Here is a 26,149-nt window from a genome sequence, read left to right as displayed (position 1 = left end):
TAAAAATGAGAGGGGACTCATAGGGCCTCACCTACCCATTTATGTAATTGTGTGGGACAATGTCAGTTTCCACCATAGCCCACTCATTAGGGGCTGGTTTGCAACGCATCCCATGATGGTCATGGGGTTCCTACCACCTTACTCTTCTTTCCTCAATCCGATAGAGGAGTTTTTCTCTGCTTGGAGGTGGAGAGTGTAGGAGCATCATGCTCAGGATCAGCCGTCCCTGCTCCATGCTATGGACACAGCGTGTGACGACATTACAGGAGATCAATGCAGGGGATGGTTGCGGCATGCACGCCGTTTCTTCCCTCGTTGCATTGCAAGAGAAAGTATCCGCTGTGATGTGGAAGAGAATCTGTGGCCAGACGGACAACAGCGTGTAAATAATCAGGAGCGTGAAGACAGTGGACCAAGAGCAGGAGAATGAGTACAGTGACCACTGAATAAGTCCTTGTATTTTGATTTTGTTTTTATACAATTTACTACTGTAATGTACATTTTCTTTTTACATATGTATGAAACTTTCTTTGCGTGTGAATAAAAAATGGTTATCATTTCCTTGGTAGTGAGAGTGCAATCTGTGATGTCAAACCTTGGAGGCTACTCTTTTCTGTTGTATATTGTTGGTCCTCTGCCATAGTGACAAAACATCTAAACATTTTGTATGGCAGTACACAATGCCAAAGGGACGATGCATTTTGGGGGCACTGACTATTCAGATTAGAAAGAAATGTAGTTTTGACACATGAGTGAACTGTTTTAAATGGTAAATGGCCTGTATTTATATAGCGCTTTACTAGTCCCTAAGGACCCCAAAGCGCTTTACATATCCAGTCATCCACCCATTCACACACACATTCACACACTGGTGATGGCAAGCTACATTGTAGTCACAGCCACCCTGGGGCGCACTGACAGAGGCGAGGCTGCCGGACACTGGCACCACCGGGCCCTCTGACCACCACCAGTAGGCAACGGGTGAAGTGTCTTGCCCAAGGACACAACGACCGAGACTGTCGGAGGGTTGCAAGGTCGGAAGGTTGCAGGGGCTCAAACCTGCAACCTTCCGATTACAAGGCGAACTCCCAACTCTTGAGCCACGATCGCTCAAGAGTTGATTTTAGGTGAGATATGAGCTTTTGCAGGTGGACCATGTTGTTGTGATCAACCATCCAGGTTTATTTTGACAAAAGCACCAAGAATGATGAGAATGTCCGATCTGTGTCGAGAAATGAGCCAAAACTATTGAGAAGGATCTTTGCCATTTTGGAGACACTGACTGTTTAAATGAGAAAGGGATTTAGATTGAAGCCTGAGTGAACAGTTTTGGAAGAGATATGGGCTTTTGCAGGTGACCTTTAGTGTTGTGCTAAACTGTAAGAGTGTTTTGCCAAATGATCTTAGAGTTTTGAGAGAGTTTCAAGAAATGAGCCAAACCAATGGAGAAAAACTCACAAAACTGTGCACCAAAACTGTGCACATGATTTTGTGAATATTCAGCTTCTGTGTGCCCCTCCTTATTTTCTTAAATACTTACCTAGGTGTATTCTGAGACCAGACAGACATGACAGCTCACAAGTCCATTACTGGGCCAATAAATAGAGACAGACAATTCCCATTAACATTCATGTCTACGGCCAATGTCACCCGTTAACTTAGAACCTCTCACGTTCTGTGTAAAAACAAAAAACAAAACTCCATTTGTACTCAGTGCAAGCGCTCTCATATATTTACATAATTCCTCCTTCCTATTATATAGTTTTTGCCAGTTGCAATGACATGAACATTGTCACTTTCAAGAGTGACATTTAATTGCACTGCCATAAGGTTATGCTTGAACTGGGGGGACATGAGAGCAAGAGGGGATATTCCAAAATGATACCAGTGCTCACCTCAGCTAGAAGGGCACATGTCTTCGATTTCATGAGCTGCTAAAATTAACGCTCTCCCACTAAGCAAACTAATGCAAGGAGTCTGTGAAGTGAGGTCTTCTGTACCACCCCATTATGTTGTACTGGTTCCCTGAAGGCAAGAAAAATGGTATGATTAGGTCTACTTTTAAAAATAATCACTAATTAAAATGTCCTTATTGTTTTTGCAGTTAAGCCTTTAATAAAATCTCTCAGTCTGTTTCATACTTCATACCTTCAGACTTTCTCGTGGTGATAGTGACCAAATGTATGCTGTTGTGGCCAGAAGTTTACATACAGTCATCATGAGCATTTATTTAAAGGATTATACCTCTGTGAATGAGAGCAATCCCAAAAAATGTTCAAACTTGTGCATCCAATTGATCTTTGTAGAGTCATTAAAGTAAAATCATTCCATCCCAGAAAAGAATTAATTAACCCAATTAAAATAAATTATTAAACCCCCAAATTACCATGATATCCGTGCCCATGATGAGTGTATTTAAATCTCTGACCTCAACTGGATGTATCTGTAGTCATATATAGAAATTTCTAGGCCCTACAAGGCTCCATGCAATTCATATGAGTCTAGAAGAATAATGGGATTTCAACAGTGTACACTGAAACCTTTAAAAAGAACATAGTTCACCTGTTTGGCCAAACTGACACCCCCCCCACACACACACACACACACACAGGGACGAGAGGGAGCCATTTCTTTCTTAGATCTGAGCCCTGACGGCTGTGTGACACGTTGACCTGCTCAGCAGGACTGTCAGGACACCGCAGTAAATCACTGTGCTTGTCTAGTGTAACTTCATTACGACTCTATTCTATGTATTCTATTGTGCTTGTTTATTGCAGAAAATCTTTTTCAATAACCTACACAAGAAATGTCTTGTGTAGGTTATTGTTTTTAACATTAAGCTGAATGTTATAGTACTGTTTCTGAAAGGAATTCTCTCTGATTTACTGTGGCATGGATCTTCACCTTTGAACAAACATGTTTAAGAATGAAAAAGAACATATTATCACATCTTTACGTGGGTGTGATTGGAAAATCATTGGGATCTTAAAGCGGAAATAGGGTCGGTGTCAAGCTTTCATAAATTGTCAGATAACTGTAGAAGTTGCAAATTAATAATAATTAAGCTTTCATTTGGATATATTTCACGATATACTGGTAATTTTAACCCTATAATGCCCTTTGTATCATATTTGATACATGAGTTTCTGAGACCTCTATCTCATCAACATGATCAAAACTTGCCATAATTTCAAAATGTTATGGACAAAACTCTTTTTTTTTCTAAAATTAACATTGTTTTTAACAAAAAGTTGCCAAAAACACCCAATGTATCATTTGTGATACAACAAATATACAATAAAAATGTATCATACACAGCATGATATGGTATCAGAAACAAACTAAGGTTCTTAGGTGAGGTGTAATGATGCTATTGAATGGCCATTCACACATGTGTTTGATCACTTAACTAGGACCATGACATGTATTCAGAACAGACTGAATGATTTGTAAAGATGGACACGATTGCTTTTTTATTGCTTCCTTATTGTTGCTGAGTTTCACCTCAGTGACCTCACATTACTCATTCATTCACACACACTCTCAAACAGACACACCCCTCACACCATTGGTCCCTTACGCAACATGCCCCGCCTCCACACTGCCTCCTTTATAAAAACAAACTAAGCTAAGGGAGGTGAAGTTCCACAGACTATCCCTTTAAACACACTCTCAGCTCCACAGAGTCACTTTTAATTTGCTTTTGAAAGGCCAGCTGACTGACAACGAGCAGCTTCTTTTTTTCACACCTTTCATGTTATGGCTTTTTAATTGAGGAGACTTTTATTGTGTTTTTCCTGTTATCACAAGGAGTTTTTAAGAAACCTTTTCATCCTCCTCACCTTTGATTTTTCGGAGGGAGTCCGATGGATCTGTCAGACTTTCCCTTCGTTCTCTCTTCAGCAGATGACCTCTATGACCCCTGCTTCAGCACCAGTGACCTAAACTTTTTTGATGAACTTGACACCCGGTTGATGCATGCCAACTTTTTGAAGTCAGAGGACCATCTTCAGCACCACGTCCCCATCACAGAAGAAAAGGACCAGCATGTGAGGGCCCCTGGGGGCCTCCACCAGGCAGGTCACTGCCTGCTGTGGGCCTGCAAGGCCTGCAAGAGAAAGACAACCCATGCAGACCGGAGGAAAGCGGCGACCATGCGTGAGAGGCGACGACTAAGTAAAGTCAACGATGCATTCGAGACACTGAAACGCTGCACAGCTTCCAATCCAAACCAGAGACTGCCCAAGGTGGAGATCCTCCGCAATGCAATCAACTACATTGAGTCCCTACAGGCGCTGCTCAGAAACAGCCAGGATGATAGCTTCTACCCGCAGCTCGAACACTATGGGAGTGACTCAGGAACCTCCTGCCCCCACTCCAACTGCTCTGATGGCTCGGTGAGTCCGTGAACAGCTGAGCACTTTATGTGCTGCCTCGTTAAATGTAAAGAATCTGTTGAGGATATTTATTGTTGGCAACAGTGAAGAATTTTTTTAATGGACTCAAAATGCAAAATGGACTCAAATGCATCTGAAATGTTTTGCAGTTATTAATTTGTCACAGTTTTAAATATGCGTGAGACGGCTGTTTCAAATGCATTTCTTGTACTATGTGTTTACTGTAGATGAGCTGTTTCAAATTTCAGTTTAGTGCCTAAATTTAGCTATAAACAGGACTCAGATTTGATTACTGTAATAAAATAAAACAATCAGAGACAGCATTAATTAGTCAGGCTGAAATATCAAGAAAACCATCAGTTTTTGTAAATGTTTGTGGTTGATTGTGACATGGTCTGATCCTTGTTTTCAGGTGGATTTTATCTCACCGAGTTCAGCCAGAAGTGAAAACAGTGACGCTTCGTACTGCAGCCAGAGAGCAGAGGGTGAGTTTGTCAGTATTGTCTTCTTATAAAACTGCTATCAGTTTGCAATTTTCCAACTGTGTGTTTGCTCTCTTTTTAATTTGACCAATCCTTTACAGTCTTCAAGAATATTAACATTTTAATATTTAACAAAACATAATCATTGTTTAAAATGGCCTCTCTTTTTTTCTTCTCTGTTTTAAAGTAAAATCATCTTTTACTCTTTTTAAATATATTTTATGGGGGTTTGTTGGCCTTTAAAAAGAAAGGACAATGGAGAGAAGACAGGAAAGCCGGGAGGAGACACACAGTAAATGGTTTTAGGGCAGATTTAATCCTATTACCATTTTGATATACTGAGTCCAGGGTTAGTGAGCTAACCCATCAGTCAGTCTTCACACTTTTCTACTAAATCTACCGTGTAATGACATCACAAGTGTAATTTTATAAACTCTCTTTAAAACTTTATGAAAACTTTCACCAAAAGCTGACATTTTACCAGAGCTTTGGTGAAGTTATTGATGGCAGCCAACATCACATTGTTCTAAGTTCTTGCTATCTTGACAGATGACAAAACCGATATTTCTCTTTTTTTAATATATATATATTTTTTCTTTTAATGCATAGTGTACTGTTTCAGCTGCTAAAACATTTATGCTAGTATGATAAAAATTAGAATTATGCATAATTATTAAGCTTGAACACTAGCATGAAAAATGAACACAGGGTAGTTTGGACACTACACTGATTTGCTGCACCATCATGTGGTTCAAAGGAGAATTATGCAGGAGTTGACCATTTACTCTTTTGATACAATCAGTAGTTCTCTTAGTGCCGGCTACTAACTCTTTTAATGCACTAGGTTTTTTTTAAGCTGGTCTTTTAATTCAACCAACAAAAGCAAGTAAACCAAAACTGATTTCTCCTGTTTCTTTTCTAAAGATTGCAGCAGCAGCAGCAGCAGCAGCAGCAGTAAAACATCACTCATTTCCAGTTTGGACTGTTTGTCCAGCATTGTAGAGAGGATCAGCACAGATCAGACTGCAGCCCCCCCTGGGGACAGCGTGGTCCCCCAAGGCCCTGGATCACCTCACACCGGCACTGCTATCTCCAGTCTGTCTGCCGAGTCCAGCAACATTTGTGAATCCGTCTAAAGCTGATGGCGTAGGGACTCATTTTCATCAAAAAACATCTACCTCCAGGAGGAGGAGGAGAGCACAGGTGGCATGAAGAAAAAAACAAACAACAGTGTAATATTCCTGGGGTTTTTTTTGGGTTTTTTTAAGTCTTCAGATTAGGGACTTATAGAAGACATTTTTTTTTCTTAAGCTAGCGTCTCACTGAATTAGATAAAGTATTTTTTCCTGTGGTTGAAGACTTTTCTGGTGGATGACAAATTAAGTTTGAGTCTAGCGTCATCAGTTTTTAGCCTCCTGGATGAACCGAAAACTGCAGAGTGGCTGATAAATCAAAGCACTGCTATAAAAGAGATGACAGTTGGATATTTATACATGCTGATGATAACTGAGGACCATTTGGTGCACCTGCAGTTGACTGTTCATATAATACCATATAGTACTTTCAAATGGTTGCTAAAATAGTTGCGTAACACAGTATGTTTCTATATTATTTATGTATTACTGAAATGTAAATAAAGACATATTTATATTCTGATTCCTTTATTTAAATATGATCACCCCATAGCTTTCATCTTCCCTTATATTTTACTCTTCATTTTCAATAAGAGACAGCTGCCAACATCTGGATTTTTGGGGACACACCATTGATATATGGTCACCTTTTAAGTCAATGCAACAGTCAAAGATCATGAGTATTATTCATTCGGAGTCCAACTGACAAAAAGAGCCTAAAGCTGTCTTTTACTTCTAGTTTTGGTCTCCAATTGTGCTGAGCAGGTGGTGTAACTTGTGTGGATACTTTTGGTTTCACTCTAAAATCATCTTCACGTTTTAAAAACATCACTGTTAGGTAAACCAAAAGATCAAAGACAATCTTCTGTAGAGCTGAATTCTACTTTTGTGTTTCTATGAGTGACTTTCCTTATTTTACATACAGTCATCACTCATTTCATCTGTTGATAGCACAAAGATGTTGATATTTGCAGTGTCTCTGAAGTTTCTTTTAAAGTCTGCTTGTAAAAACAACAATTTGGCCTAAAGCTGAAAAAAGTAATATGATGTGAAAATTACAAAAGGTTTTTCAAAAGTTTTTCTTGTTTTTCATGCTGAACTTGCACAAGGTTCATCTATTCTTTTCTTTCTTTTCTCTATTCTAACAGACAAACTGAGAGGAGAAATGAATGCATTCACACAGATGATTGTTTAAAGTGCCACATGTTCTTTATACAAACAAAGCATAATTTTTATTGTTTATTTCATTACTTGAGCTAAAATCCTTGTGAAACTATCTCACTAAGGTAAACACAGGCACTAGCTTTGTTGTTGTTGCTGTGGATGTCATCGGGTGGGCGACTGGAGCTACTGCTGTGGTCGACTGAAGATGCCTCCTGCTCAGGCTGACTGGCACCGAGGGGCTGCTCACTTCCTGCGGCGTGATGCGGCTCCCTTCTTGCTGCTGCAAGGTGCAAAGTACAAAAAAATCCCCAAGAATCAGATCTGTTCAGTAGGCCTTTATGAATATCACACACATCATGCTAATGTGAAGTTACTGTATGAATACCTGAACAAAGACTATTTTATAAGCAGAGGTTTATTCAAGGGCTACATACAGCCCTATTTGCTAAATGTTTCAGACAAGTAAAACCATTTCCTGATAACCTTTTATTGTACTCCATGTTTTCCCCCTTTCTTTTAGTGTGAAGAGGTAAGAGTATATTCTAAAAATAAAAGGTATTACTGTACAGTATTTACCTTATAAATAAAGTGCCTTGAGGTGACTCTTTTTGTGACTGAAAAATTTTGTGAAACTTAATTGAATTGAAATTTCAAATTCAAAAACACACCATTAACAACAGTCGTCTTGCACTAAATTGAATTTATAATATGCAGAGGGTTAGAAAAAATGACAATAAAATTTCATTTCTTTGTAATTCAAACAGTTTGTTGGGATCTAAAACTGTTGTGCGGCTTCTGCCCATGAATTAAACATGCTTAACACGACTGAAAAGCTTTAAGTCAACAGCGCCCTCTGTTGCTAAAACATGTTTTATGACTACTTTCAAAAAGTAACCAGAAGGCATATGGTTGCATGGATGTAGAAAAGTCTATGGGATGAAGTATATCCTATAAATGTCCTTACAGATGCTGCAGACTTTAAATCTACAGACAAAACCAAATGATGTTGCAAAAGGAACAAGGACGAAGCATAATAAAGCAAAATATAGAGAAAGCGCCTGGCTTGCTATATTAGTTAAATCTGCAAACACATGGTGCACAGGCAGAAACGTATTCTTTTGTCAATTAAGAAAGCTCCATGTCCTTTGAGAGGACAAAATAATAAACTTACTTTATTTAGCATAAAATGAAATGAACTACTTTGTGAGTGTTTTTAATAGATTGAGTCAGGAAAAGGTCAAATCAGTGCAACATTACTACAAAAACAGATTTCTGTCCTTGTATGTCTCAATCACTCTCCTAAGAAGAGGGAATTTAGTAGTATTTAGTTTTGCTGCCTGATGTGGTCTGTTTATGTTCATAACTTACTGTTTCTGCAGTTCATCAATACGGTTCCTGAGAGAAACAACCTGAAAGACATCATCATTAGATACTTAGAAAACCTGTATGTTTGAACACTGAAATGCTACTTGTTGTTGTTGTGGTAGCACAAGTGACACCAGACAGGAAATGATGAGAATGATCTCAAAAGAGGTATTAATCGGATGTGAAAATATCTGACCCTACCTTCAGGTGAAAAAGACAAACCAGGACATTTGGCAACCAATACATATATTTCTTTACCAACCTCATATCTTTGCCTCTTAAGCTTCTCACAGTGGTCGTATTTTATTGCCTCAAGGTTGTGCAGCCATTCCCACAGCTCTTTTGCCTTTTCCCTAGCAAACACAAACCAAGGATTCAGTCTTATGGCTAAAGCAATAAAAAAAAAAAAAGCAGTTTTCATCTTTACCAAACAGAGTAAGAATTTTTCACTTAGCTTTTTTGTCAATACTAAAGAAGTGCCACGTGAAAATTCACCACAAGCTGCTCTATTTTTGACATAATGGTAAAGAAAAACTATTCTGAATTAAAAAAAAAAATTGAATCCATCTTCTTTTGTTTGTTTTTTTCAAGCATTTTAAACATTCAAATACTGCATCCTCAGTAAGAGGCTGCGAGAACAGCAGGGGGACTCAACTGAACGATGACATAAAAAGACACATAAGGAAAAGGGGAAGTGGGATGGAAGTGGGTTGCAAAGTTGCTTGCAGTGCTAAACAACTGTGGGCAGACTAGAAAAGCCTAAATAGCAAGGCCTGTATGCAGGGCTCTATAGTGCGACCAATTTGGTTGCAAATGCGACCACATTTTTCAATGGTGCAACTAAAATAAGTCTTAGGTCACACTGGTGTGACCAACTGTTCAGTAAAAAAAAAAAAAAGTCTCCGCAACTCTGAAAGTCTCCGTGTGGTCAACAACAGACACACATTATGCCCCTATCGTGGTCTAAACCAATCAGAGATAGCCAAGGGCGGGACCTCTCTGATTGGCCGTGGTCCAGATAGTCTTGTAGTCTTTCGCGTGTACGTTTGAAAGTGCAGGGCAGGCGGATAGAAAGAGGTGAGTAGCTTGAATAAAGTGATATCGATTCAATCCTGAATCGACTTCTAAATATAAATATATTTTGGGGCTAAAAGCTGACAGCTCACTGATTCTGAAGCGTTCGTGGGTCCGCGCTTTGTGTTTACTCTTTTTTTGTGCTAGATTCTGAGCTGCAGGTTTTGTCTCTCTCCAACCAAAATTCACTAAACCAGCAGCAAAAAAAGATCCAAACTATGCTTCACATTTGATAAATGTTCCCTCTGACTTTCGCTGTTTGCTTCGACCACGCTTCCAATCACACTTCAAGCACAGCTCTCTCTCTCTCTCTCTCTCTCTCTTTCTCTCTCTCAGTGTACTTTAAGAACAGTTTCCCATCTAAAAATCTGTCTTCTGCATTATTCATTTGCTTATTACCCACCAGTCTACCATTGTTTACAGCGCTGTTGGCCGCTGTCTTTTTTTTTTTTTTTTACTTAAATGTCCTCAGACAAGAAAGCCTAATTTCTGAATATTGCAGAATATTTTTAAGGTTATCTGCTATAAAAAGCCAGGCCAGGAAAATTGCCTTCATGTTTTTCTGTGTTTTATTCTCAGTTACTTTGACACAAAGGCATCTGCTGTGATGTTCACAATTCTGATGAAGTCTCACATGTATCAGTACTGATAAATGACCAGAATTATAATATTTCTGACTGTCTGAAGCAAAATTGATTCGAATCAAATTGGGACCTTGTGAATCGGAATTGAATGGATTATAGAAATCAGTGATGATACCCAGCCCTAGTGAGTACCCTTGGCCCGACAGAAGTGGATGTAGTGGATGAAAAATTTGGGTGCGTCTAACTTTTGAGCTGATACGCCTAAGAAAAGAAGTTAGGCACACCAGTGCAACCGTGGCAAAAAGTTAGTCTAGAGCACTGCCTGCATGAGATTTGGATGTCCAGAAGCTGCTGTGGGTGGGCACTGTGATCTGATTGAGTTTTGGCTGAGCTTGACTTTGTGTGTGTCACAGCAAGGCAGTGACTATTTTTAGAACCATGTTCATTTACCATTTTGGGTTGAGTTTCTGGGAGAATTTTAAGATAATCTTTTGACAAGTTATTGCTTTTAACAGTGCCTGATTGCATTGTATGTATGATTGTAAAGATACGATACTGTTTTTATAAAACTTCTCTGAAAGTCAAGAAAACATGAGAATTGTAAGACATTTGCCTTAATTTTTGAATATAAATCTTTACTCAAAATGTGCACTTGTTATATAGCATATAAAGAGCTCAGTTAGTTGTAATCTGTGAAATATTTCATGGTAATCATTCATAATAATAATGGATTGGATTTATATAGCGCTTTTCATGGCACCCAAAGCGCTTTACAATGCCACTATTCATTCACACACTGGTGGAGGCAAGCTACGGTTGTAGCCACAGCTGCCCTGGAGCAGACTGACAGAAGCAAGGCCATCACCAGTAGGGTAAAGTGTCTTGCCCAAGGACACAACGACCAGGACAGAGAGGCCGGGGAATGAACCGGCGACCTTCCGGTTACAGATGCGCTTCCCAACCCCCCTGAGCCACGGTCGCCTCACATTCATCGTCTTCATGTTGAGTCAGCTGCTGTTCCAATCTATCTGTTGCTAATACATTTTAAAAGAACAAATTATTGTAGGATCTACTGTTGTTGTGATGTGGAGCTATATCAAAGAAATTGAATTGAATTGAAAAGAACAGTGAAAATGAAATCAAATATCTTCTGTGGGTTTCCTTCATTTGTTCCCCTTTTTGTTACCTCAGCTTGTCATCACTGAGATTATCGACTTTCAGGGGTTTGCATCTCTCTGCAAGAACCTTCTTCTTCTTTTCTCTTTCAGTCTGCTTCTTGCCTCTTCTCTGTTCAATCTAGAGAAACATCACACACAATTAAAACTGTAAGTCTGCACAATTATTTAGCTGGCTGCTTTGTGTGAAGCTGTAGCAAAGATCTGAAACTTAATAAGTGAAACACATGGTACCCTCTGCAGGTGGCTGCTTAAGCCCGATCCCATGTTTGTCAGTGCTATCTTCTTCTTGGCATCATCATCAGCCTTTCTCTGAGCGTCGGCCTCCTCCTTTCTCATCCGCTCAGCCTGCAGAATGAATTTTAAAATTTGATTATTACAGAGCAAAAGGGAAAAAAAACAGCTTTTCTGTTCATACTGAGTTTGTCCAAAGGATTTTTGAAATTCCTGAATGAAATTACGGCTGCAGTGAGATATGCAGCATATTTGAAAATCTGAATAAGTAGCAATCAGTGTGTCACTACTCTTTTTTTCATCTGTATCCTTGCCTGCTGCTGAAGATTAACCAAACTACTGGAATCATTAATTACTTGAGAGAGTGACCAAACTGTTAAAAGAGATTTGTATTTTGTTCTGATTCACACCAGATCAAAAAGAGACAGTTTTATGCGTACCTCCCGCCTGGCCTGCCGCTCTTTATCTTGCTCAGCGCGAATCCTCTGCTGCTCAGCTCGCTCAGCACGACGCTTCTCCTGAAAACACAAATCAAGATACTTGATGGTCCTGCAATGCTTATTGACAGAAAAATACCATTACATATTCTGGGTTCATTCTGTAATAAATAATTGGGATGCAATCTCACAATTCTCTCCTTGAGAGCTATGAGTTCCTCTTCTTCCTTCTTCCTGCACTCAAAGTGAGCATCGATCAGTGACTGCAGCTCTACAAGATCTTTGTTTTGACGTTTCTTTTGGATATCCTGTAAGACAAGAACGGCATGAGGCTGCCTTCATAAACATGTACTAGCTGTGATCATACATGACACAGCTGATTGCTAGCCCAACACTATTAGAGAACCGTAAGTTAGTAGCAACAGACCCTTATAAATTCAAATTATATACATGGCAGATTACACTGTGTAATAATTGGAAGGTTGCTGGCCAATTGCTGGCTGCTCCAGTCTGCATCTAATACATTCATCAGATATTGAGCACGCGCTATGAGGTTAGATAGAAAAGAAAAAAAGGAAAACAGTGAGTGAATGGGTATGAATAAGTGAATGAGACATGTTGTATGAAGCGCTTAAATAGAGTAGAAAAGCGCGATATAAGAACCAGTACATCTACTCAAATTGTGGGGGATGGCCCATTGGTCACACACAGAGTCACTGCAGGTGGAGCAAGGCCCATGGGAAAAAATATGGACTCAAACCTGAGTAATTATAATTTTTGTTTATATTAAAAAAATAAAACTCTACTTGAGCTATTAAACTGACTTTTACTTTAGAAAAAACAAACCTGGTTCTTTAAAATGGATTCTTCTTTTTGTACAATGATCAAAAGTGTTGAGGTCTGGTTTTTAGTTTTGAAGTGAGACAAGGACTTAAGTTCAGCTTTATGTATAATCCTTTTCTGGCTTCATTTTAACATTTTAACAAGTCAGCTTACATCAAAATCCACTTTCTCGCCATCTGGGATCTTCGGAGCAGTGGGCCTGTAAAATAAAGTATGAGAGGTATAAACAAATAAGGTAATTTATAGTATATAAATGTACAGATGCTAGCTATGCAAAAGCCTCAGGTTCAAACAATAGTGCATACTTACTTAAACTTTGGCTTCTCTTCTGGGTTTTTGGCACAGAAAGAAAAACAAAAACACAACAGGGACAGGAGAGAGATTGAAATATTAGACATATAAATGTAGAGAGAGTGTAGTGTCTAAAGTGCTGGTTAATTAGGGAAGAAGATCCAAGTGGACAAGCTGAGTTATTTCTGAGGCTGCAGGTTGTTTCACACCTCCAGTAGATCATTGTATAAGAGTGAGTTTTAATTGTCCAATACTTTCCATTAACAGTGACCCAATTACTGTGCATTAGCTTCTGATTTAAGTAGCCTAATGTAATTACACAGCATGAATTGTGGGAAATTTACACAGTGAGTTCATATGTAGCTGTTAAGAGTAAAGGCTAGAAAATTACTCTGTGCATGAAGAGATATTCAATAACAAATAAATTACAATTTTGTCATTTATGCATTATGTAAGATTATGTAAGAAAGAATTAGGATTAGTAGTAAAATATTTTACAGTCCCCTTATATTTCTGAGGTTTTTATAGAGGAAAAAAAAAGTAAGAATCTACAATATGATCAAATCTGTATTGCTTATATGACACCATTATTTATTTTTAAAAGTATGACAGAGCGTCACAGGTTATATTACATTCCACAGGCCTAAACTAAGAAACAAGAATGTTGATTTGATGTAGCATTTGCTGGTAAGCCCATCGGTGCACAGGAACGAGGCCACTGTAGTGTGTTACCTTACTTTTCTGTTATTTTTTTGTGCATTAGTGTGTAAATCAAAACAATATGATTTAAAAAGTGCAAATCGGGATCAGTATGCGGTGTCATAAATCAACACATAGAAACCTTTTATAGTTACATTTACTGAACATACAGTACATCAGTGCACACTTGTCACAACGAGGGACTTTGTATTTGTAACTGTTACTGTTAATCTTTTTTTTGTGGTAAAGACATAACTGGGATTGGGATGTGTGTGATTAGCATTTTATTTTCTTGCAGGAACCTACTATAAAAAAATTAAATAGAGACGGACAACATGGGGAGGGAAAAAACAGGCAAAGCAACATGGACTCAGCAGGAAATGCAAACTACCATCTTGATCTCCCTCCTCCCCTGGCAGGACACAATCATGCAAAAAAGAGAAGAAGCACAGATGAGTGGTGCAGCCCGTAACCATGACTCAGTATTAATGAATCCTTCAACCCGTTCCTCCAGGTCACATTGGTCACCTGATGCACAGACTAAACCGAATTGATTAATTCTGCCTTTCTCTTCAAGAAAGATCAGAAAAACAATTATACATGTGTGAAAGGTCCCCAGCCAACAGGAAAACAAAGAACAGGTTCAATGAGAAGAACAGAGAAGAATTCAATTCTACATACCTTCTTCTTCATAGGCCTCTGCATGCAGCAAGCATCCAAAGCAAGAGCAGAACAGAAACCATTAGTGATTGGACTGGGCAGCCTGTTCCTGTCCTCTTCATGGTGCGCAGCTTATAAAGCACATTTACAATATTGGGGTGTTTATATTCATACTGTAGGCAGCAGCAGCCACTGCATAAGTCCCATATCATGGCATGCATTCATTCTAGATTAACGTCGCAAGCACCTGTTGTTTTAAGTTTTATTTTGATAGGCAGCTGACTCCATATCAAATCTTGGATATCGAATGTTCATGTTAACTGAGTTTTAAGAAAAGCTTTCAACACTAAAGAAATAAATCGTTATTATTTGAAAACCTTTGTAAATCTGTCTGAGAATGATTGCAGTCAGTTATGCAGACACTAAGAAAGTTGCATATTCAATCTATGGATTACCAGAAGGATGATGCAACTACTTGAAAATGGTTAAATTGAAAGTTGCCATACTATTTTTACTCAACTGTGCCTGGGCCATGAAGCTGAACAAAAAATTATTAAATTGAAGCAGTACAGCAAGAGTTCATTAGTTCAACAATAGTACACCAAAGCAAGGGACTTCTGCAGTGACTCTGTAATGAAAGATTCTAAATTTATTCGAGGGCTTGACAATATGTTTTTGCACCATAATACCCCAATGTAAATGCTACAGAGCAATTTGCTGGTCTCACTCCACATATACACACAGAAAAAAAGAAAGCTGGACTGAAGAAAGGAAAAGAAATTGCAAATTGCTTTTACAGGCTAAAATTTCCCATCATCCTTTATGATTTGGTCTTACAGAGTGACACGAGTTTGCCAAAATGCAAAATACTGGAGAAGGTTATAAAAACAAAATGAGACACTAAATGGATAGAAGACCATAGATGACCAAGGGAAACCAATTCATGTAAAAGCAGTGAATGTTCTTGTCCTCTCTTTCAAGATTTATATGCACAGCTCATATTCCAAACACACAGCAATATTGCTTAACCAGGACAATGAAAAATGGTTTTACTGTGTCTCTTCTAACACTGATGATGATGCAATTATAACTAGACATTTTAGAGAGCAAAATCTACATGTTTTCTGCAGTGCACTCCCAAAAGCGGTATCTACAACAAAAGGCCCTTTAGCATATGTCACTAGAAAAAGACTAAAGTGGAAAATGTATTGATATGTAAATGACAGCATTCATAAACTCAAGATTTTTCAGTATGCCAGTGCAACTTTTGTTGTTCTGTTTTTGAATGATAACATTTTGTAAAGTACATGACTGTGACCAGTATCCCATAGTGATATGTTACCTAGATTATAAGAAATCGTATAATCTAAGGATAGCACCAGAAAAGCACCAGTAAACTACACCTAAATTTGAATTGCTGATACTGCCTGGGAACCTTCCAAGAACTAAAACATATTCTGACCCTTTGTGTTTTCACCTAAGTCTAAACCCTGCAAACATGTTTAAATGTATACATATGGTTATATTTAAGAAAACAAAAGAGTCAAACACATCTCACATTTGGAGGAGATATACTGTTACTAGCTATGTTGTGGCTAATTTGACAATGGGTAACTAGACAATGGATAAACTTGGGTAAGCTAATTCTGGTTTTCGAAAGATTTAAAAACCTGTTCTGCATTAAAAACATCCATTAATTTGATCTAGGTATCTTCAGACCCTCTTATTTTCAAACAGGGCAGTTATGAAGAGAAGGCAACACCAGTGGAAAGGGCTAAATGGAAGCTAAAGTGGAACTAGATTAGTCAACTGCCAAAATATCGAACCCAACAAGGCACCTGAGTCTTTTATCATCTGATTAAAGGTGAAGTGTGGTTTGTTAGTCTTGTCTTGACATAACTGAGATCAGTGCTCCAGAGTATGTAAAAATCACATATGTAGTCTGGAGATGAGATATTATCAGTTTGTTCTGAAGGAATTTGAAATGTCTGTGTGAATGGAAAGTAAAAAAACAAAAAAACTTTAGGATGATTGGTGTTTCTGTTTTTTCACCGTTACAGTGTAAAAATAAACTGCATATTTACTTTGAAAATAATGAGTTAAGAACAACTTACTGAGCATTCAGAATTCATACCACAAAATCTAGCTGGTGCATAATAATCCACAAGTGGATTTTTTTTTTGGACATTTTAGTTATTTGTTATGTGTTTCATCCTGTCTTCCTCCCATCACATCTGGTCATGTCAAATGGCCCCTCCTCCCTAGGCCTGGTTGTGTTTGAGGTTTCTTCCTATTAAAAGGGAGTTTTTCTTTCCCACAGTCGCCAAGTGGCGTTGTTTGATTGATGGGGTTTGCTCTGTATTGTTCAGTCAATAAAAATGAACTGAATATTTCCAAATATAAAATCAAAAACTTTAGTCATAGTGTTTGTCCTTTTGACTTGTCAGGTAGGATATTATTTGCAGTGTGTGGATGGTTACAGGACTGACTGTCCTATGGTTTAAAGTGCTGGATGTCCTGCAGAAAAAAGGTGACGGGACTGCCCATGCCACATACCTTCCTCCTCATGAACCACCTGCTGCACCACCTCTGGCTCTGGTTCTGGTTCAGGCTCTACCTCTGCTTCTGCTTCTACCTGGGCCTCCGCCTCAGGGGCTACTTCTACTTCTACTACCTCCTCCTGGGCTACGGGCACACAGCATGCACCAAACCACCGGGGAGAGGGAGGATGTCGGAAAAGGCCGTTAATGAAGACCATAGACATGACAGAGCCATTAGAAACCAAAAGTGAGAGAGTACTTTAGTTACAGAGAGGATAGTTGAGCGAACAAGGAACAGTGCTGCTGGAGAACAAAGAGAGAGAGAAACAGATGATGATGAAAAATAGTCAGTTGACCTTTCACACAGAAGCCATATCGAACTGTTGATGTATAACTGAATGTATAACTGAAGAACAAACATTCTGGCTCACAAAGATCATTTTAGGTTATCGATGTAAAAACCTATAGGCTATCAGATGATAACTGAGCTCATGTTTAGAACACCATGTTTTGCAATCTAATATTGACAAAATGTTAGATATTAATGAATTATTACTATTCTGACATTTCTGAAATATTTTAAAAGACACTGTCATGGCATTTTCAAAAAAAAGAAAAACTGGTGTTTTACACTTGTTTTACATTATAGTTCCAATACTGTAGATTATCATGACATTATCAGTGTTAATGATAACACCCCTTTAGTTTTATTCAGGAACAATTTAAGCTTGTCTACACATGCTAATATACCTGAGCATGATAAACCCTAGGAACATGTTTACTGCCTACAAAATGTTTCACAAATGTATTGTAGGGAAACTATGATCAATGAAAATAATGTTAGCATAACTTAATAAAATGTTTATTAAGTTAAGGTAACATTGCTAAACTAGTTTTTAGCTCTATCTTGTTAGTTAGCTAGAAACTAACCCGTCCAAAAGATTTTCACAGATATCATAACATCCTATTATTAAATATCCCTTTGAGCACCACCCAATTTGCTTGTGATATTTGGATGAATAACTAAGCATTATGGTTTTCATCCAAGCAGTTTGCTACATCAGCTGTTCAAAAAATAGCTGTTGTGTGAATTAGGTCAATGACGGAGGTACTGACATTAACAGATGACCATGTAAACAAGTCACATGTCGAGAAAAATGTAGATAGCCGGATGCTAAAAAACATTTTTTCTTCCATGTGAGTAAAAACTTCACTCCGCCAGAGAAGTCACCCTTAACTTGGAAGTATTTGATTGAGAGCTAGATGTTAGTTATGCTGCAGTAACAAAATAAAGATAAATAAATATGGATTAATGAATGAATAAATAAATTAATAAATCAATAATATGCTGTATTTTTATTCCAAGTACTCCCAGATTATGAGTTTCTTTTTTTCTTCTACACTGTACATACATGAGAGAAGGTTCAGATGTAATAGCATTGTCACCCCAAATATTTCTAATATAACTAGAATAAAAAGTGGAAGGTTAATTTTGCAGATCCTAAATCCTGTTGGAATCCTAATTTCATCTATGCATATGTTAGTATATAGTAATTTCACGGCTGGTGCCAACATCAAACACTTCAAATTAAGGGTAAAACAAACACTCAACAATTAGTACAGTGGATAAAGGTTGTGATGTCTGGCCGATCAGTTGTCTTTACCTTCCTCTTCTTCAGTTATTGAAAAAAAAAATATGGTGGGACAAACAAACAACATTGTGTCATTTCATAATCACATTTAAATTTGAATTTGATCAAGAATCAGTCATAGGGGAAATGTTTAATTTGTATTTTAAATGGCAAAACGCAATATAATAAAGGCTTATGACATTATTCCCAGTGTAGCTTGGGACAAAAGGAAAGCAAGTGTCTCTGTGAAATCTATTTTCACTTTCAAGTTCAGTATATGTGTGACAGGTGAAAAATAAAAGTAGCATATTCTATTAATGTTGTAACTGAAATATTTTGCTGTTTTCTATAAAATGTATTTATTCAATGTGTACAGTATACCAATGGATATAACAGAGGAATGTACACAATCAAGCATTGAGGCTCTAAAATGAGATTTTACCTCATCCGAAAGACTTCAAACAAAACAGTGCACTTACATGGGTAGCACACCTGCTAAGTTTGAAGTAGATCAGATGATCACTTAAGTAAAGTAAGTGAAGAACAGACAAACACACCGGCAGACGAACAGAGACTCCATGATTTATTAGCTAGATGAAAATGAACCAAACTGTGTGGTTGTCACTTACCCTCGATATTGTCCCTGAAACATGAAAAACACATCTTTCAAATATCAAACAAAAAATGTTTTTTTTTTTTTGATAAAGAGTGAGTTTAAAAAAGAAGAAGCATGCGTCATTATTGGTGGGCACTTACACTTCCTCAGTGTCAGACATAGTGACAGCAGACTTTACACCTGAGGAGAAAGACAAAGAGTGAGGTACAGCAGTGGGATTGTGCCAGTACAACAAAGTAAACCTGGGATTCAATTCATGGGAACATGAGAAAACAAGCCAAAATGTATATTTTACTTTCCAGGTAAATTTTGTTCGTATTCAGGAACTATGGAAAAACATCTCTGCATTTGCAGTGACATAGAGGCTTTGTCCACACTAGCCTGGATAGATTTGAAAACGGCGTTTTCATCTGAAAACGCTCCGCGTCCACACTGCGTCGTCATTGAAACAGCCGAAAATGCTTGGGTTCTAGTACTGTGCATGCATGAAACGCAAGAAGATTCGACCTGCCTTATTTCTGTCTGCTGCTTATTTACTTTCCGGCTCTTTGAAACGTTGCAGCGAGTTTGTTAAATGGACTAACAACAAGGTGGAGTTGTTGCTCCACCTTGTACAAAGTTGCAAGTACAAAGTTGCAAAAGCGAGTGAAAGTTAAAGAATTTGAAGAAAAGCTATCTGGAGCATGTACAGACTGATATTAATCTTCAATAGGGCTGTCAAATTTGAGAGCAAACAAAACAACTGCTGTATAATTCCCTCCGCTATCTTAGTTTAATTGGTCACATGACGGCATCATATGACTAACATGCATCATCGTTTTATAAAGTCTCCGTTTTCACTGTCCACACTGCGACGCGAAAGCACCGTTTTCAAATGTATGTGTTTTTGAGAGCCTTTTCAAAACGTTGTGTTTTCCATGAGTGAAAACGCCGTCTCAGTGTGGATGGGAGGCCAAAATGGAGAGAAAAGGATGCGTTTTCAAACAGAAATACATTAGGACGTAGCCTCAGTTTGAGAATAACTGAGGTTATTCACTATTTTTGGAATTCTTCTATCTAATCTGTGACAGTTGTTCCTGTGCCTGCTTATAAGGTGAGAAAGCAGTCACATAGTGTATCTGTCCTTACTGTAGCATTTCCACACCTAATCCAGGGCTGTTTACTCAGCTGTTTGGAAGGTGTTATCCTCTTTGCAAGTTTGTGTTGATGTGTGAGAATTCAGTCCGCAAACACAGAAGATTGTCATCAGCACTTATCATATAAGCCAACCAAGCCATGGGGTAGGGTGTTGGAACTCCAAGCCAGTGTATTCCTAGTGTCTGTCCCAAGTCTGGATAAATTGCTGCCAGAGGGTTGCATCTGGAAGGGTATCCAGCCTAAAATGTTGGCCAAATCAAATCCATGGATAATGAAAAATGAGATCTCCATGCTGGAATTGGTTTCCAGGTAAACAATGACCGCCTGTGGTGCTATTGGGAAACAGGGTGCCAGTGGAAAGTTTGCTACTGTTGGCTGAAGACAAAAGAAGAGGAAATGGAGGAGTTATGCTTGGAAGCATCAAGAGAGAAGAAAAAGCAGGAGCGGCAAGGTGAGAGGGACTTCAAACGTAGACTATGGCTGGTAAAGGGAGAGAGGTGCCTGATATGATGGTGAGAAGTAAGCTAGATATATTGTGTGTGCAAGGAAGGGAAGTAAGGGCAAGAGCAATCAAAGGGCTCTTCTGCTATGGTTTAAATAGGAAGTGAAATGAAGCAGAAGACGAGTTTAAGCATTGCAGAGAGGAAAAGTACGGTGGCCCCTAGAAATAAAGCACGTACAAAGTCCAAAACACATGCAAACTCCGAAGCACATACAAACTGCAAAGCACGTACAAATTCCGAAGCACGTGCAAACTCCAAAACACATGCAAACTCCAAAACACAACGGAACTGCTCTTGGACGCTAGGGGCAGTGCTGAGCTCGATTTGCAAAATAAATGGCAAGTTTGTTGCAAACACATGGAGTTGGATACCAGCGGAAAACACCTGCAAGGATAGAACAACCACACTCATATATATTCAAATAATTAAAAAAAAAAAAAAAAGTTCATTTACCTGTTACTACCACACACCAAATCCGGTCGTTGGTACTTCCTGGCTTGCGTAGCCACTAGGTAAGAAAAACTCAACACTGCCTCTAGTGTCCTGGAGCACTTCCGTTATGTTTTGGAGTTTTCGGAATTTGCACGTGTTTTGGAGTTTGTACATGCTTTAGAATTTGTACGTGCTTTGGAATTTGTAAGTATTTTGGAGTTCGCATGTGTTTTGGAGTTTGTAAGTGTTTTGGAGTTTTGTAGGTGTTTTGGAGTTTGTACGTGCTTTGGAAATTGTACGTGCTTTGGAATTTTTAAGTGTTTTGGAATTTGTAAGCGTTTTGGAGTTTGTATGTGCCACCGTAGAAAAGCATCAGACAAGATCACAAATTTGAAGGTGAAAATCGAAGGCATGACATGGAATATAAATGTGCGTATACACCACACATTGGATGTCAATTAATTAAAAGAGAAAGAGGAATTTGAAATGAGTTGAAATAAGTGGTATCTGTGCAGGACATGTATGAGGATCGAGACAGAGTAGTGAGGTTTGTGGTAGGAGTGACACCAGAGCTCTGGTCTCAGCCCCTTTTTGGGACCAGGTTTAAGAGAGTCTGGAGAGAAGAGAAATGAAAGATACAAGATAGAATACATGTGTGTGAATGAGAGAGAGCGAGATGGGCAGAAAGGTGAAAATGCAAGGAGCAGAGATAATGAAGGTAGATGATACCTGGGGTCAAGATTAGAAATCAGTACATCAGAGGTACAACTCAAGTTGATGGTTTGTAGATCTCTAATCTCCTGCAAGGCAGGACAAAAAGAGGAACGCCTCAGATAAAATTTATGGATGCAGTTTAAGACCACATGCAGAGTGTCGGTGTGACAGAAGAGGATGAAAAGTAGGCAGTACTGTACCGACCCCTAAAAGAAGTAGCCAAAAGAGGAAGAAGATGCTTGTAATATGAGCCATCTTTAGCTTAAAGATCATTAAAGGCTTGTTTTGACCTGTCTAGGATGTACGACACCTCTCACCCTATGACAGCTGGGATAGGCTTCAGCTCCCTCATGAGCCTACTGCAATATACTAGACACTACACATTAGCTCACTAAAAAGAGAGCAGTAAATCATCACTGTTTCACTTCACTTTTGAAGCCCCATTTTTGGATTGTTTTTAAAACAAGCAGTAACCCGACTTAGTTGATTTTACATTATAACAATCTGAAACTCTAAAATGGCAAAGGGTGTATGTGCATCTTAAACCAATCCACTTAAATCCACAGGCTAGATATTTATTTTATTCTCCTGATCTGTGAGGACATAAAAAAATTAACTTCACCTCCTCTGCAGAGATAGAGCAGAGGCAGAAATCCTTTAGCAGCTGGACAAATTGAATAAAAGTGAGTGCATCATAGTGAAAATGAAAAGCATGACAAATCAGTCAAATCAGATGCTAAAAAAATGGGCTAAACAACTTCAAGCAAATGTCTTCAACAAATATGTTTATGTGCTTTAAGAGTTCGAAAAGCATGACAAACAAAATCTAATGAACCCCACTGTGAAAACCTTCTTTTAGTCCCTTTTGCAATGCTGAGTTCCAAACAACTTCCCCATGGTTAAACGTACAAGGATAAGCTCTGTTGGAGGACTGCTACCTCTCTACATAGTCTATATTCAACTATATCATATTTGATATATAAAAAGTGTCTTTGGATGACTCTTTCACACTTAGTGTGGGCACAGCTGCAGAGGACCCAGAGGATTAGCTCTGGATCCTATTTCTACCCATCAGCTGAGGAACAGTGTCCAAATAGCTTCTTTAATCCCTCGACTCCGTCCAGCGGGAGGATCCTTTCCAGTTAAACAGCCAATCTCCAGCCACCTCCGACAAATGAGCTCTTTGATCGACTTACAGCTGACAGCAGTCTCACCTCTGTGTGTCCAGCATTCATACAGCACATACCTACATTTCAGCGCTCTGTATATTTAGTGGATGGCGACTTCATTTCTTCAGTATGAGAACACTGAATGCTGAGAAGTCTTTCTGAGTCTTTCTGAAACTAAAACTTGGCGCTGAAACTGAAAGACTGACATAACAGGTGAGACGGCGGAGGAAAGTCGCATCCTGAGCCAATCATACTCAGATTTAGATTGAAATACCAACTTGATAGGAATATATAGACACATCACATCAGTCTGGGTGAGAGAAGATAGGTAGGTAGAAGATCAAACCTCTGTGTCTCCAAGATGAAACACCTGTTTGCAGTGCTTCTAAGAGTACAAAGGATATGGCATAATGACAATGATCTAAGATTAAAGAGCTACCAAGGCAAAATGCTTGATTAAATGCAGAAATCTAACAATAAGCATCTTCTCATCTACAACCTGAAACACAATGCTAAACTGGTGTACATGTGAGCATCTCTTCAAAAATCTTAATGTGTACATATTTGTGTGAATTTGTAAGTGGAATCAATGAAAATAAAAATAAATACCTGCTTGATGTTATGAGGCTCAGAGAATCTGCATATCTTTGTGGTTAGACCCCCTGATAAGCTCTAGGCTTATGTCCATTGCTCATTTGAAAGCCTCTCCAAACCACCATCACAGTATTATCCTGGAGTTACATTCATATCAGACATTTCAGAAGGACTAACTTCACATCTGAAGCCATGCTTCATCTCGATTGCAGCAGGTATGTTATTTGGGAATGACTGTAAATGTAACATAGATTAGATACTTAAAGTTGGAGTATCAAGTCCCTTCGCGTCTTCACAGTATGCAGTTTCTTGTACAACAAGCTGCTTAAACGTACTAAGTACAGCTGTCAGATTGCTTGAATGCATTTCTCCTTCATTGCAAATGATGATCAGCTTTAGAAAGCACATACATTTTGTTTCCAGCTTTCATCTTACATAGAAAATTTTTTAAGTGAACTTCCCAATCAAATTAGCCCAAGAAATTGGACTCCAGCTCTTGATATGGACTATAAACCATCCAACACATAAAGTACACATGCAGTGAACATGTCTATGTCCAAATGCTACTTTGCAGTGTTTGAGGACAAACTGTTATCTGGTGTTTATGACCCTGAGACTTCCTTCTCCGCAAATGTAACTAAACCAAAACCTCCAAAGCAGATATAAAAGAGCAAACAAAATCTCAGAAACCATCTTCAAATGTGAATCAGAAACCATCTTCAAATGTGAATCCAGGCTCTCGAGTGTCTCTTGTCATCTTACCTCAGAGATGAAGAGAAACTCCTCAGACGATGGAGATGAAGGTCTGTAAGGAACTGCAGGCTCCGCTCAGAGAATAAGTCCTTGTGTTATAGTATGTGATACTTGAGCCCATCAGGCCCTTATTGGCTGTGGGATGAGAACGAGGTGTGTGTGTAGCATATATGTTTATGTGTGGAGAAGGTGGGGAGGGTGTGGGGGGCCTGCAGCTATGACCCTGGAGAAGGAGATGGGTGAAATACTATGGATGGAAGAGGAGGGCTCAGGTTTTGGAAAGGAGCAGCTGAGAAGCTTCTGTTGCTAAATTTACAGTGATAGAAGGCTGAGTGTGGGGCTTACACATAAGCTTGGCATCCAGACAATGGAGAGAAAGTGTGTGTGTATGTGAGTGTATGCGTCAGCCGCTTCATCAGCCAGTCAGTAAAACAGTCAGTCAGAGTGAAAGAACAATAATAGAAGCGGGCTGCACACTGAATGCCCGCTGACAATCTGTCAGTTTTCTGTGATTTAAGGAACAATAAAAAAGACAATACTATGTCCTGCAGAACAAGCCTTTAATAAAACGAATAAACCTTTGAAAAACAGTTCATCAAATAGATTCAACAGACAAGATTTAAGGCTTTGTTGCCTGTTTTTGATAGTCATGGTAGTGTTGTTACTCCAGTTGTATAAACAAATACATACCATTGCATAAGGGTGGTTTTCTGTGGGGGCGTGGTGAACCATGGATGTATAAAGAGAACTGGATAGTGTGCCATTGCACTGTGCTTTGCAGCCAATGTTTCCAACAGCTCAATGGTGCTATAACAGTAAAGAAAAACCCCAACAACTATTAACTCTAAGTCTTTTATTTTCATCCATCCATGTTCTTAAACTTGTCCAATTCAGGGTCACGGGGGGGTGGAGCCTATACCACCTGTCACAGGGCTGTACCTCATCAGTCTAACACACAGAGACAGACAACCATTCATGGCCTATTTGAAATTCACTAAGTAACCGAACATGCATGTCTTTGGACTGTGGGAGGAAGCCAGAGTACTCAGAGAGAATTCATGCAGACACGGGGAGAGCATTTGCAAACCCCACACAGAAAAGTCTCAGGCGGCTGGTGGATTCAAACCCGGGCCCCTTTGAGGTGACAGTGCTATCCTGCATCACTACTGTGCCTCTCCTCTCTCTGGCTTTCTACTCTTCATATTGTAATTATTTTTTCCAAGCTGGACTATGTGTGTAAGAACTTTATTTGCCACTCAGGCTGAATAAATTATACAAAATGTACTTAATTTTGACTATTTGAATTTTACTTTTACTCTATCAGTCATCTGTACTGTACTTTGCCAGTATGCTTGTTTCACTGAAAAATATGGACATGATTTTTTTTCAGTTGGTATCCCCAAAACTGTTAATGTCTATTTTCGACTCTAGATCCAGTCTGACACAGACACTCCCAGACCACCTCCTCAGGCTCTTGTGTGGGGACATTCCAAAGCCAGATATGCTCATAATGTCAGCATGT

At 38.8% G+C, this 26,149-nt stretch overlaps 2 protein-coding genes across 6 annotated transcripts; one reads left to right on the top strand and one right to left on the bottom strand.

The window, feature by feature from the left end:
- Window positions 1-3,664: 3,664 nt before the first annotated feature.
- Window positions 3,665-6,529, top strand: LOC309687415 (myoblast determination protein 1 homolog). 2 transcript variants are annotated; one of them, XM_082502401.1, is made up of 3 exons: window positions 3,665-4,397; window positions 4,810-4,882; window positions 5,804-6,529. In XM_082502401.1, the coding sequence occupies exons 1-3, from the start codon at window positions 3,867-3,869 to the stop codon at window positions 6,013-6,015; spliced, it is 816 nt and encodes a 271-aa protein (XP_082358527.1). In that variant the 5' UTR covers window positions 3,665-3,866; the 3' UTR covers window positions 6,016-6,529. The 2 variants fall into 2 exon arrangements, with proteins under 2 accessions (XP_082358527.1, XP_082358528.1); XM_082502402.1 differs by having other exon boundaries at window positions 4,810-4,886; window positions 5,811-6,529.
- Window positions 6,530-7,198: 669 nt separating this feature from the next.
- Window positions 7,199-24,736, bottom strand: tnnt3b (troponin T type 3b (skeletal, fast)). Of its 4 annotated transcripts, XM_082502038.1 has the most exons (15): window positions 24,637-24,736; window positions 19,466-19,505; window positions 19,339-19,352; window positions 17,095-17,223; window positions 14,560-14,577; window positions 14,270-14,290; window positions 13,198-13,216; window positions 13,042-13,087; window positions 12,237-12,353; window positions 12,049-12,126; window positions 11,609-11,722; window positions 11,386-11,495; window positions 8,804-8,894; window positions 8,545-8,585; window positions 7,199-7,456 (listed from the first exon to the last, which is right to left on the bottom strand). In XM_082502038.1, exons 2-15 carry the CDS (start codon window positions 19,483-19,485, stop codon window positions 7,420-7,422), a joined length of 855 nt encoding a protein of 284 aa, XP_082358164.1. In that variant the 5' UTR covers window positions 19,486-19,505; window positions 24,637-24,736; the 3' UTR covers window positions 7,199-7,419. The 4 variants fall into 4 exon arrangements, with proteins under 4 accessions (XP_082358164.1, XP_082358165.1, XP_082358166.1 ...); XM_082502039.1 differs by lacking the exon at window positions 14,270-14,290; XM_082502040.1 differs by lacking the exons at window positions 14,270-14,290; window positions 14,560-14,577.
- Window positions 24,737-26,149: the final 1,413 nt, after the last annotated feature.

The sequence above is a fragment of the Aulonocara stuartgranti genome (genome assembly GCF_965226115.1).
Source record: "Aulonocara stuartgranti genome assembly, chromosome: 1".
Lineage (NCBI taxonomy): Eukaryota > Metazoa > Chordata > Actinopteri > Cichliformes > Cichlidae > Aulonocara > Aulonocara stuartgranti.
Note: the sequence above shows the minus strand (reverse complement) of the source record. Positions and strands in the feature narration are given on the sequence as shown.

Coding starts and splice junctions, on each gene's coding strand:
- LOC309687415 (XM_082502401.1), top strand. CDS start 3,867: ATGGATCTGTCAGACTTTCCCTTCGTTCTCTCTTCAGCAGATGACCTC. Junction 4,398..4,809: donor CCAACTGCTCTGATGGCTCG/GTGAGTCCGTGA, acceptor CCTTGTTTTCAG/GTGGATTTTATCTCACCGAG. Junction 4,883..5,803: donor CTGCAGCCAGAGAGCAGAGG/GTGAGTTTGTCA, acceptor TCTTTTCTAAAG/ATTGCAGCAGCAGCAGCAGC.
- tnnt3b (XM_082502037.1), bottom strand. CDS start 17,302: ATGTCTATGGTCTTCATTAACGGCCTTTTCCGACATCCTCCCTCTCCC. Junction 12,354..13,041: donor GCGAGAAAGTGGATTTTGAT/GTAAGCTGACTT, acceptor CTTGTCTTACAG/GATATCCAAAAGAAACGTCA. Junction 11,496..11,608: donor TAAGCAGCCACCTGCAGAGG/GTACCATGTGTT, acceptor ATGTTTCTCTAG/ATTGAACAGAGAAGAGGCAA.